At 38.6% G+C, this 17,337-nt stretch overlaps 1 protein-coding gene across 1 annotated transcript in view; it reads left to right on the top strand.

The window, feature by feature from the left end:
• The window catches only part of LOC122876218, a 34,587-nt gene that overhangs the window by 12,942 nt on the left and 4,308 nt on the right, over positions 1–17,337 (top strand). The window contains exons 5-12 of the mRNA XM_044196254.1: positions 587–758; positions 859–909; positions 4,188–4,296; positions 5,034–5,038; positions 10,155–10,231; positions 10,515–11,208; positions 12,081–12,245; positions 16,055–16,170. Coding sequence (XP_044052189.1) covers positions 587–758; positions 859–909; positions 4,188–4,296; positions 5,034–5,038; positions 10,155–10,231; positions 10,515–11,208; positions 12,081–12,245; positions 16,055–16,170 — 1,389 coding nt within the window. The remainder of the gene's footprint in view (positions 1–586; positions 759–858; positions 910–4,187; positions 4,297–5,033; positions 5,039–10,154; positions 10,232–10,514; positions 11,209–12,080; positions 12,246–16,054; positions 16,171–17,337) is intronic.

Raw genomic sequence — 17,337 nt, 5'->3', positions numbered from 1 at the left:
CCCCGTGTTCCTGCTCGACAACCGCTACTACAGTTGTTGTTATTGGCTTTTGTTAATATTATTGTAATTATTATTCCTATGACTATCATTCCTATTATTATCATTATTATTATTATTATTATTATTATTATTATTACTTTATTAATATTGATGTTACCTCTACCATTAGAATGTCAGCGTTACGTACAGAGTTGCCGTCAACTCGAGTAATGTTGACTTCACCTATCTCCCCTCTGCTCCGCTCCATCTGTGTGCTCAACCCTGCCCTAGGTGAAACACAGGGAGCAGACAGAAGAGAGAAACTAGCGCGACTGGTATGCCGGCATCGATAAAAGGAGTTGATAAGCTCTGAGGCATACGATTACGATGGATTGGACAATTTAGAACAGATTCTGAACTGGAACCGGTTATCGATTCCCATCCCTCAAAATGGTTGCCAATGGCAACCCGGCAACCGTTACTGTCGAGTCCTGTTGATATTGTCATCCTTAGGACCTGCGGCTAGGAGACTGAGACACATTCAGCTGCAGTGTGAATGTAGCCAGCTGCCCAAGAAAATGTGTTGTCTCCTATCATGTTTCCACAGGAAGTACCCAAGCATCCGCTCAGAGGAGGAGAGGGACCAGTACAAGGCTGTGTTCAATGACCAGTACGCTGAGTACAAGGAGCTGCACGCTGAGGTTCAGGCCATGGCCAAGAAGTTTGTAGAAATGGACGAGATGATGCAGAGCCTTCCCTCCCGGCCTTCCAGCCAAATGGTACAACCCTCACTCAACTCTGTGTATACACACACAGAGGAATGCACTTGGACACACACACTATAACTATATGTCCAGTAACAGGCTAATTTTGTTTCAGGAGAAGGAGCGAATCACTAGCATTTTAATGGAATATCAGAAGAAGAAAACTGTAAGTATACATCATAAAATAATTTATGATCAGTCCACTGTCACTCACTGTTTCTTTGCCAGACTCCTTGCTCTGGTTAAGGTCTTAGAGAGAGAATTCTGTTTCTCTAAACCCTTGATATCCCTTGATGCCCCTGTGCAACAAAGCAATCTATTAACAAAAAATATTCCCTCTCCACATTTCATCTAGAGCTTATTTTTAATCATACTTACATTATATAGGAGTACTCCAGTCATTTTGTATTGCACTTGCATAAATTGGGAGACTTGCATGAGACAGTAATGGAAAAAGGAAGAATCTGAATCAAAGCAGCAGAGGCAAAGATATTCACACTTTTAGTCCCTAGCATGGGTCAACTCAATAGCGTCTTTTAGTAGACCCTCCCTGCCTGTTAAACACCCAAATCTTTCAAGCTTGATGCCCCCATTTTGTTACAGAGACTTTCTGTTATAAATTTGTAGTCTCCAAGATAACCCTTATGACATCATCAGAGTTCTTTTCTCAGACTTTAGAAAGAAATTGAACAATATCCACCTCATGATAAGTAAACTGTGGCCCCTTTAAATAACTAAATTTAAAATACAAAGACCAGTAATGATGCAGCACCACCTGTTAAGGCTTAGTAAACAATGCAAAAGAAATTAATAAAATAAGTGAATAAATAAAAATCTTTGGAAAAACAGTTTTTCACTTTTTGTAAAGTTTTCAAATTTGAATTTGATGTGTTCCATTTGATTGATCTCCAGCATTTCACTTCTTGTAAAATTTCCTCCATCTACCAATCCATTTCTGCCAGCTGCTGTGGTAGCAAGCCTGGGCCGAGATAAGTGGCAGAAAAAGAATGGATGTAGAAAATAATAGTCATTGTATCATTTCATGTAAGTACATAACAGTGAAGTAAAGTGATTTATTCTAACTTCCAAATAGAGCATTTCAGTATAAACTAGGGATTAACAGACGAATACAAACCAAAGACAAATATGATTACATAATTCGGATATGAATAGATAATGCCCTCTGTACAGATACAAACAGCATCTGAATTTCTGCAGTAATAAGTTGGGGTTTTGCCACAAATTTCACACTACTTCCTCTCAGAGTCTTAACTCAGTCAAATGGAATCAGACAGACATCAAACACACACTGCTACAATCAGCAGAACTATTTTCAGTAATAGGATCTCCGATGTCCATCGAGGATAAATGTCTATAAATCTGTTTAGAAATTATATCAGAAAAGTGCTCCTTATAACTCCAGATTTTGGCTCATAATCATCAGATTCAGACTTTTTCTTCAGTATCAAAGTAATCCAGGTGATTGTTGTATAGTGCAAACAGGGACTGCCAGCAGCCAAAGCAGCAGGACATTTCATAATGCAGATTCACCAAAATGTGAACAAACATAGGCTATAGGCTAAAAACAAGAGTTGTAGATTGTGATAGATGTTGCACAGGCATTTTTTTTTTTTTTTTTTAAAGAGCATGCAAGTTGGCCAAGAGAGATTTTCAGATTTTTCTTTCTCCTTTTTTTTTTTTTTTCACAGACACCCCAAAGAAACTATGTTTATTTGGACCTTGTCCCTTTGCATGCAAAACCTCCATTTAAAAATCAATAAGGCTGAATCAGTTATTATGGCAGTTTTTTGTTAAAAGCTTTTTTCTTTATCAAGGACACTTCAGCCTTAGTTTTACTTGTTTCTTTTGGGGGGGATGGGGTTTAATTACTGGTAATTCTTTATTTGATTAATTTAGGTACATGGGTAAAATATTGTTATTTTGTACATTGAGAGTGAGCTGCTAAACTTGTACATATATGGTATGAGGACTATAAATGGCAGTAGAAAACAATTCAACACAGAAAATGAAGCAGTCTAGAGACTCTAGATGATGTCCAACTTCTGGTGTAAATATGAATACAGATATTCTTGTTAAGCAAAAGTGATTCATGGGAAATGAGGCCTTTTTTTTTTTAAACTAGAACTTGCATTACTACTGACATGAGATGGACGGGAACAGCTGTTTCCACCATTGTCACATTTGTATAATTATTCAGTACATAACAGTACATTTTCATAATTAATGATAAACAGAATTTTTTTTAGCAAGTTTGATTATAATATAGTAACCACTGTGTCAAAAGTTGGTAGAGTGTACGTAGAAGCTTTTTAGGTCATCCTTTCCCAGTTGCATCAACCAAAACAGGTTACAGTACTTGAGTGTTTGAGTTAAGAAAGGAATTCTCCGTGCTGTTATCATAACCAGTAAGTCACACTTGGAGAATGTAACCATGTTGTCATCAACCTCTTGTGCATTATGAGAAGGGGAAGTAGAATGTAACACAGTTGAGATATTGTGATCATCTACAATTTTGATGTCCTTCAGTACACTAGTATGTTGTGGAGTTTTAACTGTGATTAAACCAGATGGTAAAATAAATACCCTTTTTTTTTTCTTACCTCACTAGCTTTATTGAAAACTCAATATAGCAAAAATAACTTAGAGGCAGAAGTAAATACAATAAGCTTGTGAAAACTATGCTAGATATTGTTTAAGAGAGCACACATTTTACACATCAAGCTCTGTTTACTTGACAAGAGTAGTGCTTAGCCTGTGAAAGCAGTTGTATAATGTCATCTGGCTTTGGAAAGTCTGAAATAATAACCCTGATGATGTCATCAGGGGTATTTCAGTTACAAACTGGGGCTGTGGAGCTTGAAAGAAGGCATGGGGGGTCTAAAGAGATGCTTTAGGATCCAGTGTGTTTGGTGATTTACCCATACTAGGAACTAAAAATCAGGCTGCTGATTTGATAATGATTTTTCTTTTTAAATATTTTTTGAGTCTCTCAAGTCCCCCAATTTTGAGGAAAGCGTAATAGTAAATCAGTGGAATATCCCTTTAATTAGTACAAACAGTAAGTCCTATGTTTTGACATGGGACTTTGATATGACTTCTACACAGCTTTCTGTAATTAAGTTTGAGTGCCCTCATTACCCAAAATGTACTTTCTTCCTGGTTTGTTAATGTTTGTTTGGTTTACTGAAAACTATGTAAAGTAATAAACACGTATTGTACTGTGTTGTATGTGTTACTGTATTACCCATATAGTAAGCCACCATTCCTTGATATTCTCTGACTATCATAGAGACTAAACACGTATTGTAGACTGTCCCTGATGTATTGTAGATTGTAGACTGTCCCTGATATATAGGAATTCCGTTACAAGGAAAGAAAGCAAAACATTTAATTTATTTTATTTATATCTATTTTTCTTGTCAGGATCCATCGTATTTGGAAAAAAGGGATAGGTGTGAGTACCTAAAGAACAAGCTCTCCCATATCAAACAGAAGATTCAGGAGTACAACAAGGTCATGGACTGGAATGATAGCAACTAAACACTGCAGTTTAACACTGCCATTAACACACCTGGAATTCATATGCAGTCTGCAACTATATAAGAAAATATGCTCTGTTGCACAGAGAACAGAGGTGGAAACTGAACACTGAAGAGCATGTCCCTACCAGGCGAAAAGTGATTGTAGATGTGCAGTTATCACATTGACTAAGGTAGACATGCCATCACTGCTGTTAGTAATGTCATAATGTCGGACATAAAAATCATTGTCACAGGTAGAAACATCATCAGTGGGTAGAAATGTCCTTCTTGAGAGTGGTTAAAGGCAAAGAAAAAGTAACTGTCACCAAAATGGGATCTGAAAACATCGACAGAATGCAGATAACTGGAATGGATCAGGTGTAACCTAAATAAATGGCATGTTAAGGTGTACATTATATGTATAAACAGCATGTCCTGATGCAGATCACATTTTAAAGGAACATTTTGGGAATATGCTTTTTTTGTTGTTGCCATTTTACTTGGAGATTAGAAGATGAATATCAGTTTTATCAGAGGGAAACTACAAGACTAGCTCCATCAAAAAAAAAACCAAAGCCCCTCTATTGATGTTGCTATGGACATTTTTATACACCTCATTTGATACTTGTGTTTTCTGTTCTAATGAAATAAACCATAACTAATTATACAAGAAATAAATATATTTTGTGGGTAAGATGACAATCAAGCATTTCCTAAACATTTCCTAAAATGTGTGTTCCTTTAACAGCAGGGGTAAATTTAAATTGTGAGACCCTCACAACTCTGCTAGCTAGACACTGCCTGAATGTTGAAGCTGTAAATAATGCTGACTCAATGTTAATACCACTGCAACCGACATAGGTGTCAGAAGTTTGTTGTAGGTTAGTTTAACAGCATTTATTTTTGGTCACATAGGATATACTTACTACATACTGTGGAGGTTTAGCTGCTTGCCATAATGCTGTTGTATGATGCTGTTATTGTTTTTTACATTGAATTTCTTCTGTCCAGTAGTCTTCTCTCAAACTGTGTGGTACAATGTGAACATTTACTGAAAGTTCTCCACAGTAGACTGTATGAACTGTCTCTCATCCTGTTACTGAAATTGCAATGTTGAATGTACCAGATGTGTGTTTTTGAAATTAGTTTTAGTCACTCTTTTTGTAAACTCTTATTTGTACATTGATATGTTTGATTGATATGTGTATGCTACTGGTTTGTATCACATCTGGTATGTCCTACTGCTTTATGCCAAGGAAGCACCTTTTTATATACTTGTATTTTGCCTTTTGATTGATGTATATGTTACTGGTTTGTATTACATCTGGTATGTCCTACTGCTTTATGCCAATGAAGCACCTTTTTATAAACTTGTATTTTGCTTTTTTTTTACTTTAGCCATAAAGCTAAAGCACTGTTGAGTGACTTCTGTTACATCTGTCCACTGTTTCAGTGCAGCTGTTGGTCCAGGGCAGTGGTAATAAATGAGGGTAGCCAATAAAGTCAAGACTACTATAAAAACCATTATTATAAATCATTCTGGTTTCTCAATGAAATTATTACAACAACTTTTTTCTGGAAGACCAATGTTTTGAATCTTGCTTTATTTAAAAATTGTGGTCCAAATTTAATTTCTCTATTAAAATGTTGAGGGAAAATATAGTTAAATGAATCAAAATAATTACAACCACAGAGCAAAATAGACAATGACTATATACTCAGGATACTTAATTATTATTAGCAGTATTAGTAGTGTAGGTGAATTAATACCTCAGTAAGCATTCAGGAGGCTTGTGGTTCCCCTCTGTGATGATTGGTAAGTCTTGTGGGAAATACTGAATAAATCTGAGTGGAAAAAAATGTCAAATTCAGGGACACTGAATATCCTTTCAATCTAGAATGACCTGGAAGGACTGGACAGCATGCAAACCTCCATTTCTAGCTCCATGTGTCAATGAACACCTCTGTCACCTTCCTAAAATGGCTGCTATTGTGGCTTTGCATATACAGCCCTGAGGACAGATTTTGTCAAGCTGATGTGTATTTTTTTTAACTGTTTTCCCGGTGTCAGGTTTTGCAACACTGGAGGCCTTTTCCTGTTGATTTTACTCAGCAGGGCTGGATCAGCATGACAGCCTTAGATCAGTACAAAAGCTCAGAATTTTGCATTAACCACGTTAAAAATGTTATTTTGTAAAATAATTCACATTTTAAGTTTGTTTTTTAATTAATTTCAAATTAGTAAGAAGGATTTCTTACACTCAAATTAATTTGATACTGAAAAATAATGAATGTATGGAAAATTATTTAGACATTGATAAATGGAAATATTGGCATATATACTCCGTTTCATTCATTTTGATGAATGGCAACACTGAATTTAATATAAACGCTGTAAGCTACAATTTTCTCCATTACAATTTAGTGAAAACCTGCCCCACAACTGAAACCCAGAGCTTGCAAATAGGCCTACTCCACAACGAAAAAATACTTTCGAGGGACTCAGGGTGTGGTTTCCCTGGAAGAGTACAAGGTGCTTTGCTTTTTCCTTGTAATTGTTATGAAAGCTGCGGGGAGAGAGGACAGGTTAGTCCTGTATGACCTGGGGAGGAGCCCACGTGATGAGCACACACCTGTAGACGCCTCTCTTTGTAGCCTACTCCCTGAGCGCGCAGTAACCTATACAGCAGGAAGGATGCGGCCGCGCGCCTAGTGTGTGTGTTGTTTGCATTCATCACCTCAGCGTCACCACTGTCTTTATCGGGATCAGACTGTTCATCATACTAGGTGGGTCAATTAAAAAAATATAACCTAATTTTGTGGACGGAATGTAATAGAGACAAATTAAGTGTACAGTTCGTTCATATTGTGCAGAGTATTTACATGTTAAAGCTTTTAAAGTAGCCTAGTTGAAGAAATCGTGGGTTAACAATAGCATTCGTGAGAAAACTTTAACTACGCCATTTTAAGATACTTTTTGCCTGGAATTATCTTATTTGTTGCTGCGTTTGTTGAGCGATTAATTTATAGCTACATTTTATTCTTTACTCTCTCATCATTACTCCAATGACAGCCTGAAATGATTATTTTCAAAGGCTTAGTTTCAAATATGAACTATTGATTTGGCATTAGTCTATTTTCCTGTTGTGTGAAATCCCCTCTGTAACTTTAAATTATTTGAAATGTAAATAGAAACTATCAACTAGTGAAGTGATATAGGGCCTATGGGAGGCGACCAGAATATTTTAGTCAAAATACAGCATGCATTGTGGATTGTACAGTACATAGTTTTACTCTCTGTGAAACTAGCTAACCCAGCTCAGTTTGATTTATCTGCTTTCAGTCTCAGTTTGTGTTCCAGTATATCACCACCCACTTACTGCTGCTTTGTTTCACCACAAATAAACCTTAAGTCCAAGCAGTAGACGTGCCTCTGCAGCTCACTGATGAAGATCAATATCTGAAGATTTGTTCTAAATGAACTGAGCTATCCATCATGCTTTATGCGAAATGTACATGGGATACTTTACTAGTTTACTTCCCACAAATAAGTGTAAGTTTAACATCAACAAATCATTACCAGATTACCACAAGCATAGCATTACATTTTTAATGTTTTCCTATGCCCTTCAGGCAGCCACTGGTTTCCATTCTTATCATTAGGGCTGGGTATGGAACCTCCATACTTTTTTGGTACTGACAAAAATATGTCCATAGCACAAAGTATTAAAAAACCTTGTCAGATTTGTAGTCTTGTTTACTTATACTTTAATAAGATATTCACCTTTTTTGACAATTTTAGACTGTTTTATTTAGACAACGGTTTTGCACGGCTTTTTGAGTTTGAACAATGTTTAACATAACATTTGATAAGCTTGGCTACAAGTTTTGTAGAAAAACATTTTTATATTAAAGCTGCAAGCAGCAATGATCGGGGCTTCGAACCTCCATGCACGTAGGGGGATGCTGCAGCCATGGCCTCCTTGCTGGACTCCGCCCGTCTGATGCGGCTCTGAATTTTCTTGTGCGCTACGTTGAAGGATATCATGTGTAGACTGCACCACGAAAATGTTGTGCAAATTGGATCATCTTTACCATGAAGGCTTACTTCCTGTTGCCACTAGGTGGCGCTATGACTTTACATCATCATTGGCCTGTAGATGTGATCAGAGTGGGACTCTTATCAAACACGTGAAATTAGAGGCAAACTGGACGGTGTAAACTGAAGTTCCTGACTTCCTGTTGGGTTTAGGTCATGTCACTAAGAGACTTTTTTTGTTGGTCTTGGCATCTTACATGTGCCTCCCAATTTTCGTACAAGTGGGTGAAACCACAAGGAAGGGCTGAATTTTTGAAGGCTGACTTCCTGTTGTCAGTAGGTGGCTATGACTCAGCTTGGGGATGTAGATGTGTTCAGGCCTGGACTCTTATCCAGCATGTGAAATTTTGGACATCAAAACTAGCCGCACCCCCACGCCAAGGCCGTTTCTTTAAAATGAAGCATCACCAAAGGCTTAAGTCCATTTCTGATGACATTTGAAGTGCATGTACTTAACCTGTTGGCTGGAGTAAATCAATGCGTAAAACATGCCATTTCCTGTTGCCAGTAGGTGGCGTTGTGACAATAGCTGAATATTGTCATATAGATGTATTCAGGGTGTGACCACTATCATACATATGAAGTTTGGTTGAGACTGCACAGTCGTGTTACAAACCACTTCCTGTTTCATGGCGAAACATCGAAATTCGCTGCCCCATAACGACCACAACGTGCGACGAAAACTCAAGCTTTGAGGACTTTTCATCGTGAAGGTCTTTAGATTGTTCTGTAAAAATTTTAAGTTGATCCGATTAATTCTCTAGGAGGAGTTTGTTAAAGTAAGGAGCCTGTAAATGCTAAAAAATTAAATGTGTGGCCAAAAAGTTCACATTCAATTGACTGACTTCCTGCTGGGTTTAGGGTATGGCTCCAAGAGGCTTTTTTGTATGTCTTGAGGTGATACATGTACCTCACAATTTTCATACACGTAGTTGGCTGGGGGCTGCATTTTTAAATATTTCAAGGGGGCGCTATAGAGCCATTTTGTCCCGCCCATTTCCGAAACCCATAAAATATCAAATTTTTCACCAGTCCTGATTAGTGTACAAAGTTTCACAACTTTTCAAGCACCTTTAGGGCCTCAAAAATGTGATTAATTCGTCAAAAGATGGAATCATAAAGAATAATAATAATAATAATAATAATATGGTACTGAAAAACTGTTGTTTTGGTATCAATACCAAAACCCAACTCACAGAATCAGAAAAAATTCAAACGATACCCAGCCCTACATTTCAGTACATAAAATCAAATACAGTTTTGATTAATTTGATTTAATTAATTTAAATTCTGCACCACACAACACCAAAACTTTGATGCATTACCTAATTCAATCAGTTCCTCTGTAAATTTATTTTCAAACTGAATGCCTGTCTGTAAGGTAGGAAAACACATTTGAAAAATGGTGGCCATTTTTCATTCCCGGTCCAGCCCTGGTAGCGGTCTGGATGTAAATTACACCTGATGTATGCTAACTGGGATAAAACATGCAAACTATCTGTATCATCTTTATAGTTGTGTTGTCCCTCAGTGTTCCCAAATTGTAGCTACATACATTTGAGAAGTAAAGTTGCTGGGGTTGTTACAGAAGTCTGAAAATTAGCATCAGATGGCACTGTATTGAGTTTGGTGGGAAATCTGATGTACAAAGGAGGCTGCTACTTTGTGGCAGCACAGGGAAGAGAGTTGATCAGACAGTGATATTGATAACATTATATAAAAGTCACTTTCTTTTGTTTTTGCAAAATCAATAGTTGCTTTTTTTTGCAGGTTGAGTTCCAGTTGCATTTCAATATGCCGAGCAACAAACACAGGCCCCCGCCGTACCAGACAAGTGCTAGCAAACAGTAAGTTTACCTACATTTATTTATTTAAATATATTAAGACAACAAGAGGATTTCACTTAATAAACAATTAACCAAAAATAGATCACCCCAAAATTGGGAGTTTTCACTATCAGTAAAACGTACTGCAAGTTGACTCCGCTTCATGTTAGCTTTGTCCAGTGTCACTTGCATAGCTGGGTTCTTTCTATATCAGTACTTAGTGTGAGTGTTTACCATGCCATATGTGAAATGCAGCATCAACAATACACACTGATCGTAGCTCCTGTGACCTCTTCTGTTGCAGTCACAACAGCAGACACAGGCACAGTGAGCTCATGTCCAATCCAGCCTTTTCCTACTACCCAGGAGAGAAGATGTTTCACTTCTATCGCTGGACGTCACCACCGGGGGTGATGAAGATATTGTGTATCATCATCATTGTCATGTGTGTGGCTATGTTTGCCTGTGTCGCCTCCACGCTGGCCTGGGACTACGATATGAGCCTCATGGGTCTGGGAGGTGGAGCTGGCTTGGTGCCAGGTTATGGTTATGGTGGCTCATACGGCGGCTCATACGGTGGCTCTTACGGCGGCAGTTATGGCAGCTCATATGGAGGTGGCAGTGGCAGTGGCAGCTCCTATGGCTATGGAGGAACGGAAATGGATCCCGTAGCTGGCAAAGGCTTCATCATCGCCATCGCTGCCATTACCTTCATAGCTGTACTCATCATATTTGTGTTGGTTGTTTCGAGGCAAAATGCTGCCCGCTCATCAAAGTTCTACCTAGCAACCATCATCATCTGTGCCATCTTGGCATTTCTGATGATCATCGCCACTATTGTGTACCTGGTGGCGGTGAACCCAACAGCCCAGTCCACAGGGTCTATGTACTACAGCCAGGTCCGCCAGCTGTGTGCCCAGTACCAGACCCAGAGCCAGGCCCAGGGCATCTTCCTCAACCAATACCTGTACCATTACTGTGTGGTGGAGCCCCAAGAGGTGTGAGACACTTGCTTTTTTGGGAAGCTGTGGTGGTGTTTGGGTTCTATGGGGCGGGGTGTGTATACTGTATAGCTCCTCTACCAACAGGAATCCAGTAATGAATCCAGTAATTTATGTACACAGATATCACAGATTATTCAGTTTTATCCATATAATCAACAGTAATTTTCATCTCAACCTGTTACCTGATTATCTTTTTCTATTTTTGTTTTTTGCAGTATTTTACAGTTTCATATGAGGTGTCAGAGTTAGTAACTAACCTCTTATCAGATATATTTTAGGTCCTGATTTCCAGAAATAATTCATGAAGCAGCTTTGGGCGACTATGAATGTCTTAGAAGACCATACCAGTGTTTTGCATGTTTTATCCCCGTGTACTACAAATCATTGTAGCTTTTTGAATGTTTCACACCATCCAGACAGTCATTGGTTTTAATTAATCGGTCACATCCTTAAGCACGCAGATAGATAGCAGGCAATAGCAAGCAAGTTGCTCACAGCTATCTGTGGTTTATTCTGAGCAGCCAGTTTCATTGTTCATTGTTTCTAGATAGACATGTTGCTGTTGTGTTGTTCAGATGTAATTTTGGATGCTTTGAGCTCCTTAAACCAAGTCATTCACTTTTATTGTTTAGGTGTGGTGGCAGAAGTTTCTTTGTAATTTTGGGGGGATTTTGGTGAACTGACCCTTTTAACATAGTCCAGTGTGGAGGTATCAGCTTGGAGCTGCCCTGTTTGCTCTGTCGACTCAGACCCAGTATTTATAAGTCTGAGTATTAGCTCCCACCTTCAGACCTCCCTGTTATTTACTATCCATGTTAGTGGATGTAATTTCAGCCCACTGACGTTGAGTCCTGTGGTTCCTGCAGGCCATAGCTATTGTCCTGGGCTTCCTTGTGTTTGTTGCCCTCATCATCCTGCTGGTGTTTGCAGTCAAGACTCGCTCCAAGATCAGGCACTGGGGACGGGACCGCATTCTCTGGGAGGAAGTGAAGGTCATCAATGATGGTCTACACAACAGCGTTGGGGAGTGGGTGAGTGTGTGTTTTTTTTTGTTTGTATGGCAGAATCTGAGTTACATGTTTGCTTAAGAGCAAAAGGCTGGCTCAACTAAATATACCTTTATTCAGCAAACTAAGACTAAACTAAGAACATCAGGTCAATTCAACAAATTACATACAGTAGTTTTTAAACTTAGTGAACTAAATAAAACACAGTACTTTAAAACACATGGGTACTAAGTGTTTGGCTACATCCACACTACTACGTTTTCGATCTCCGTCCAGACGAGCGTTTCACCTGTTTCAGAAATAATTTCCGTCCATATTAACGCGCCTGAAAATGCATATCACGTGACTATTCATGTACATTGGGCATGTGCGGGCCAGTGTAAACAGGAAGCAGATTGTGTACTCTGCCGGAAGTTGCTCAGTTGTAGTCAATACTGTAAACGAAGAACAGCAATGGCAAAAAGTCCAGAGAGACCAGAGATTTCTCTACTTGGACCGACGACAACAAAGCATAGTCCACAAGATCAGCAACTCTGATGTCTTTGTTTGTTTTCTTCTGAAAGGAACATGTGATAGGGGCATTACGAATCAAGTAAGGACACGTAGTGACTGACAAGACCCAATCAAGAAGCGGACTTGGGTGTCTGAGTCATCGTTTACAAAAGTTTTTTGCACGTCCAAACCACAGTATATGGTCCAGACTAGAACGCAACCCCTGAGTTTTCAAACGAAAATGTGGCCAGCTGCGTTTCCAAACGTATCCATTTTCGGGGCTTGAAAACGCCGCAGTAGTGTAGACGCTAGGTGTAAACATAGCAGAACTCTGCATTTTAAAACTAAAACATAGTATGTGGATGTTGCCTTAGGCCCTGTTTACATTACAACAGTTGTGCTAAACGTTTTCTTTTGCATTTTAAAAAAGTTCTGCGTTCACAAGACAACGTTGTGAAAATGATCCTCGTGCACACAGATCTCCATAAACAATTGGAAACACTGCAGTACAGTGCAGTATATCTGAACAGGTTTAGTCCAAAATAGTCTTTTGGTTGCCATCTGTCGACGTTGAGGTGGATTGAGTATTTGGTCCACGTAATTAATGCGTCTCTGGTGATCACAGTAATGGTGTAGCAACTCTACACTTTGTTGGTGGAACGTTAATAAACTCTGCAGAGCCTGCAGCACAAACACAGCTCAGTACTCTGCCATTGTTGTTGTTGTTCTTCTATTCGCACATGGCTATTTGGCCATAATAGTCATGCGCAATGCGGGGCTGTGTCATCACTGTTTTTACAGGTATTACATATTGCCAGTTTACATGGAGACGGGAAGGAATCGGAGTGGAATCTTTTGGAAAGTCGTTTCCAAAAGATTCCACTGTGGAACCAGATTTCAGAAGTTTGCCTTTTCAGGCCACCAAAACAGTGTTGTTGTGTGAATGAAAGGCCAAACTGCAACAAAAGTTTACCGTTTTATACAAAACCTGTTGTCATGTAAACAAGGCCTTATATGCCCACATTCTCTTTTAAGTGGGCATGGTAAATGCTTAATTGGGCAATCAACACTCAATCCACTGAAGTTACCATCTTAAACCCCACTTAACTACCTCTGGGGCAGTCATTACAAATGCTTGCTGTTTAGCTAAGCATTGTTTAAAGACTTGCAACTTTATTTAAAATTCAAGAGAGAAAGATATCAAATATAAAAGGGTCAATTTGGGGGAAATGTGAGTAAATAGATGCACAAGACATCTGGAAAATATTTTCATTTGATGGGATGGTGCAGCCGTAAAAAAAAACTTGACTTTAAAGGCAGAATACGTAGGATTTGTCTGTCAACGCAACACTCAAAGTTGGCCCCTCCTCCCCAGCTCAGAGCAAGAGAATCTTGCATAGCCAGACCTATCTCCATACCGGTTTAGCGCTGTTCCAGTGCTGGAGATACATCCATGGCACAGACAGATAGCAGAGGAGAGGGACGGAGACAGACATGTAAGCTGCTTGCCACATTACGAGTCCTGACCTCACAGCCTGTGCACTGGGGGCTACACACCACTGACCAAAGGTTGACACCCAGAAATGTCCCAAACACAGCAAACTAATAAGAAACTGAGAAAACACAGGCAGAGAGCAGGGTCTACGCAGATACAGACTCCGCCACACACTTCTAGTTGGTCATATGTGATGATTGAGAGAGATTATTTTTGTATGAGTCTATACATTATTTTTTGGGGAAATCCTACTTATTCTGCCTTTTAAAGACTTCCATAGAGCTCTGAAATACACTTAGGGATATTCTAAGGCCATGACAAAACTATATACAACTATTGTTTTTTTTCTCAGAAAACAGCTACATAGGAAAATATTTTACTTCAAGGAACCGGGCACAAAGTCTAACCTACTCTTTTGTGGCACATTCTTAAAGCAAATGCAGAAACAACATGATGTATTTGCTAAGACAGATGAGAAGTGATAAAGATGTTTGTGTGTTTTTTGTCAGGTGAGATGTGGGGCAGGGAAGGATAGTTTCATTTGCAGTTTCTGGGTGTGGTCTGTTAAGCTACTCTTAGTTGCAGCATGATGTGCTGTGCTGTCAGGATGATGTTTTCTAAAAATAAAAACTTATCCAACAACTATTAGAACATACAACATCTAAACAACACTTTGAAATCCTAAGGAGTGGATGTACAAAAGAACATTAATACAAATCTAAGTGTTCTTACATTTCCAGTATGACATCTTTGTGGTTGCATCTTGAGGGCAGTGGCACAAATGAAAGAGTTAACATGAAAACTACTTCCTTTACAACATAGTTTTCATTCCAGGTGTGTGCACTTTCCCAGCAATGCATTCAGACCTGACATTTCAGCAGTTGCACTGGCTGAGAGACATTGTCTAAGGCTTCCTGTTGATGGTAGTGATGGTATCGGTGGTATTCAGGCATGAAGAGAGAAGTAGAGGAACCGGTTAGTCCTGGTGAATGCCACATACAACCAGAATGTTTATCATATGGAGAGAACAAGATGCTATAGCATAAACTAGGACAAGTATGAGAGGAAAACCTGACTGAAAACTCAGGCAAGCAGACTTTTTTTTAGGAGAAATAATATGGTTAATAATGTAGTAAAGGTCATGTGCAACTACAGATTATTTTTTTTTATTTAACGAGGTCAGATGTTGTAAAGTAAAAATGTTAATCAACATGATTATCTTTACAAGACACAGTATAAAATCATTAAAGTAGTTTAAAGTGGTAGGTTGTGGCATGGTAAAAAAGTCTAACAATATAACATAGTTGTTTATCACCTGACCAATAGGGACTTTGAGGGGTACTCTAGTGTTTTAGTATTGCACTTTGATAAAGTTGAGGGACTTGTGAGAGCCAGTTGAAAATAAGAGTGGTCAAAATTGAAGCAGCTGAAGCCAAAATATTTAGACTTTTAGTCAGTGGCTCAAGCTCCAAAAACACTGGATCCTACACTTCGCATAATGCAACTAGATAGTCAGACACTCTGTTAGACTCTCCATGCCTGGTAAATGCTCACCTCTTTCATGCCCCCAGTTTATAACACAGGCTTTCTGTTTTTGTTGTCTCCAAACCCAAGTCATCAGAGTTATTTTCCTCAGTCTTCACAAAGCCCCTCCAGAGCCACAGAAGACATATACAACTGTTTTCACAGGCTGAGGACTTCATTTGTGAAATTGGTAGTGTCCCTTTAAGAATTACATTTTTACTTTTAATTCAGGGACACACAAAATTTGATCAAAACTGAACTTCAGACTTGTATCTACAGTAACATTTTCTTTTTCAAACTCTGACCTTGTCTCTTGCTTCAGGTGAACAATGTGTCTGGTGACCCAGAGGTGCAGCTGAATGACCATAATCACAAAGTTGGGGGGTCCAGAGACTATCTGAACCAGCTGGACCACAACAAGCCTCTTTACCTGCCAGGGTAAGCCATGCATCATACAGTACACCTCACAAGGGCCTGTCCTTTCTTAAAGACTTCCCTTAGTTTGAAATGAGCCCGATGATTTTATGATAGGTCTTTGTTAGCTCAATCTGCTGGCACTGATCTGAAACTTGTCTATGGTAGGCTAACCTGAACTGATGTGTAGGGACAATGCCCATTAACATCCAAGTCCAATTTTTAATGTGAATATTAATGCCCTCAAATTAGTCAGTGCTTTAACCTCCATAGCCATTGTTTAATTTCAGATATAGAATACTTCAGTTCAGGGCTATTATAACAAACAAAAATCTGTCTAAATACTTCCACACTGCACTGATGGTTTATGGAGTATAAAGTTTGAAAAATAGCAAGTTACTAGCCTCGTATATTGTCTGACAGCACTAAAGTAGACAGAGAATCCACATATAAGAAGAAACAAGACTGGTCTATAGAGACGCTAGGAGCCCCATGAGGCTCTAATAAGTCATTACATACCAGAACTGCGCTACTGCTTTAGACTGCTTACCTAGAAACAGATTAAAGAGAAGGACTAAACTTATTTTTTTTTTAATTTTAGTCAATCTATGTTCACAAAATTACAAATTTCTGGCTCTTAATATGGGGCCAGTTTGCTGAGTTGGGTCTGTCCCTAAAAATTAAGAATTAATTCCTGATTAGATAATGATATTTTTGTATCTTGTTGCGAACATCTTAAGCAAGGAAAAAATACATGAATTACACATTATATGGGTTGACTGTTCATGAGAGCAGTGCTTTTGAAGCTCAGTAAATAACATCTCTGAATATTCAAAACGTTTTTTTAAGTTTACTCAGATTAGCTGACTGCTTTTTTTAACAGTCTTTACTAACAAGCAATCTAAAAATATGTAGTATGGTTGATCTTAGCAGCTACTTGGTCTCATAACTCACTGACCAGTGTTACTATTGTTTCATCATGAACAATCAGAACAGTAATTTTGATTAAAGTAAACATATGCACATGAAAAAGGGTCCACGTACAGAAAAGTGAATGTGCCCACATTTATATATAGTTAATATCTTTAAATGTATGAATTAGCATATAACTATTTGTGATGAAAATTAAGTGATGTTCAACTGATCAGAGTGGCTGTGCTGGGCAGCTTCCAGTTGTGAATGTGTGTAACT

The sequence above is a fragment of the Siniperca chuatsi genome, linkage group LG5, assembly GCF_020085105.1.
Source record: "Siniperca chuatsi isolate FFG_IHB_CAS linkage group LG5, ASM2008510v1, whole genome shotgun sequence".
NCBI classification, from domain to species: Eukaryota; Metazoa; Chordata; class Actinopteri; order Centrarchiformes; family Sinipercidae; genus Siniperca; species Siniperca chuatsi.
The sequence above is the reverse complement of the archived record's forward strand: the minus strand, read 5'-3'. Positions and strand labels throughout refer to the sequence as shown.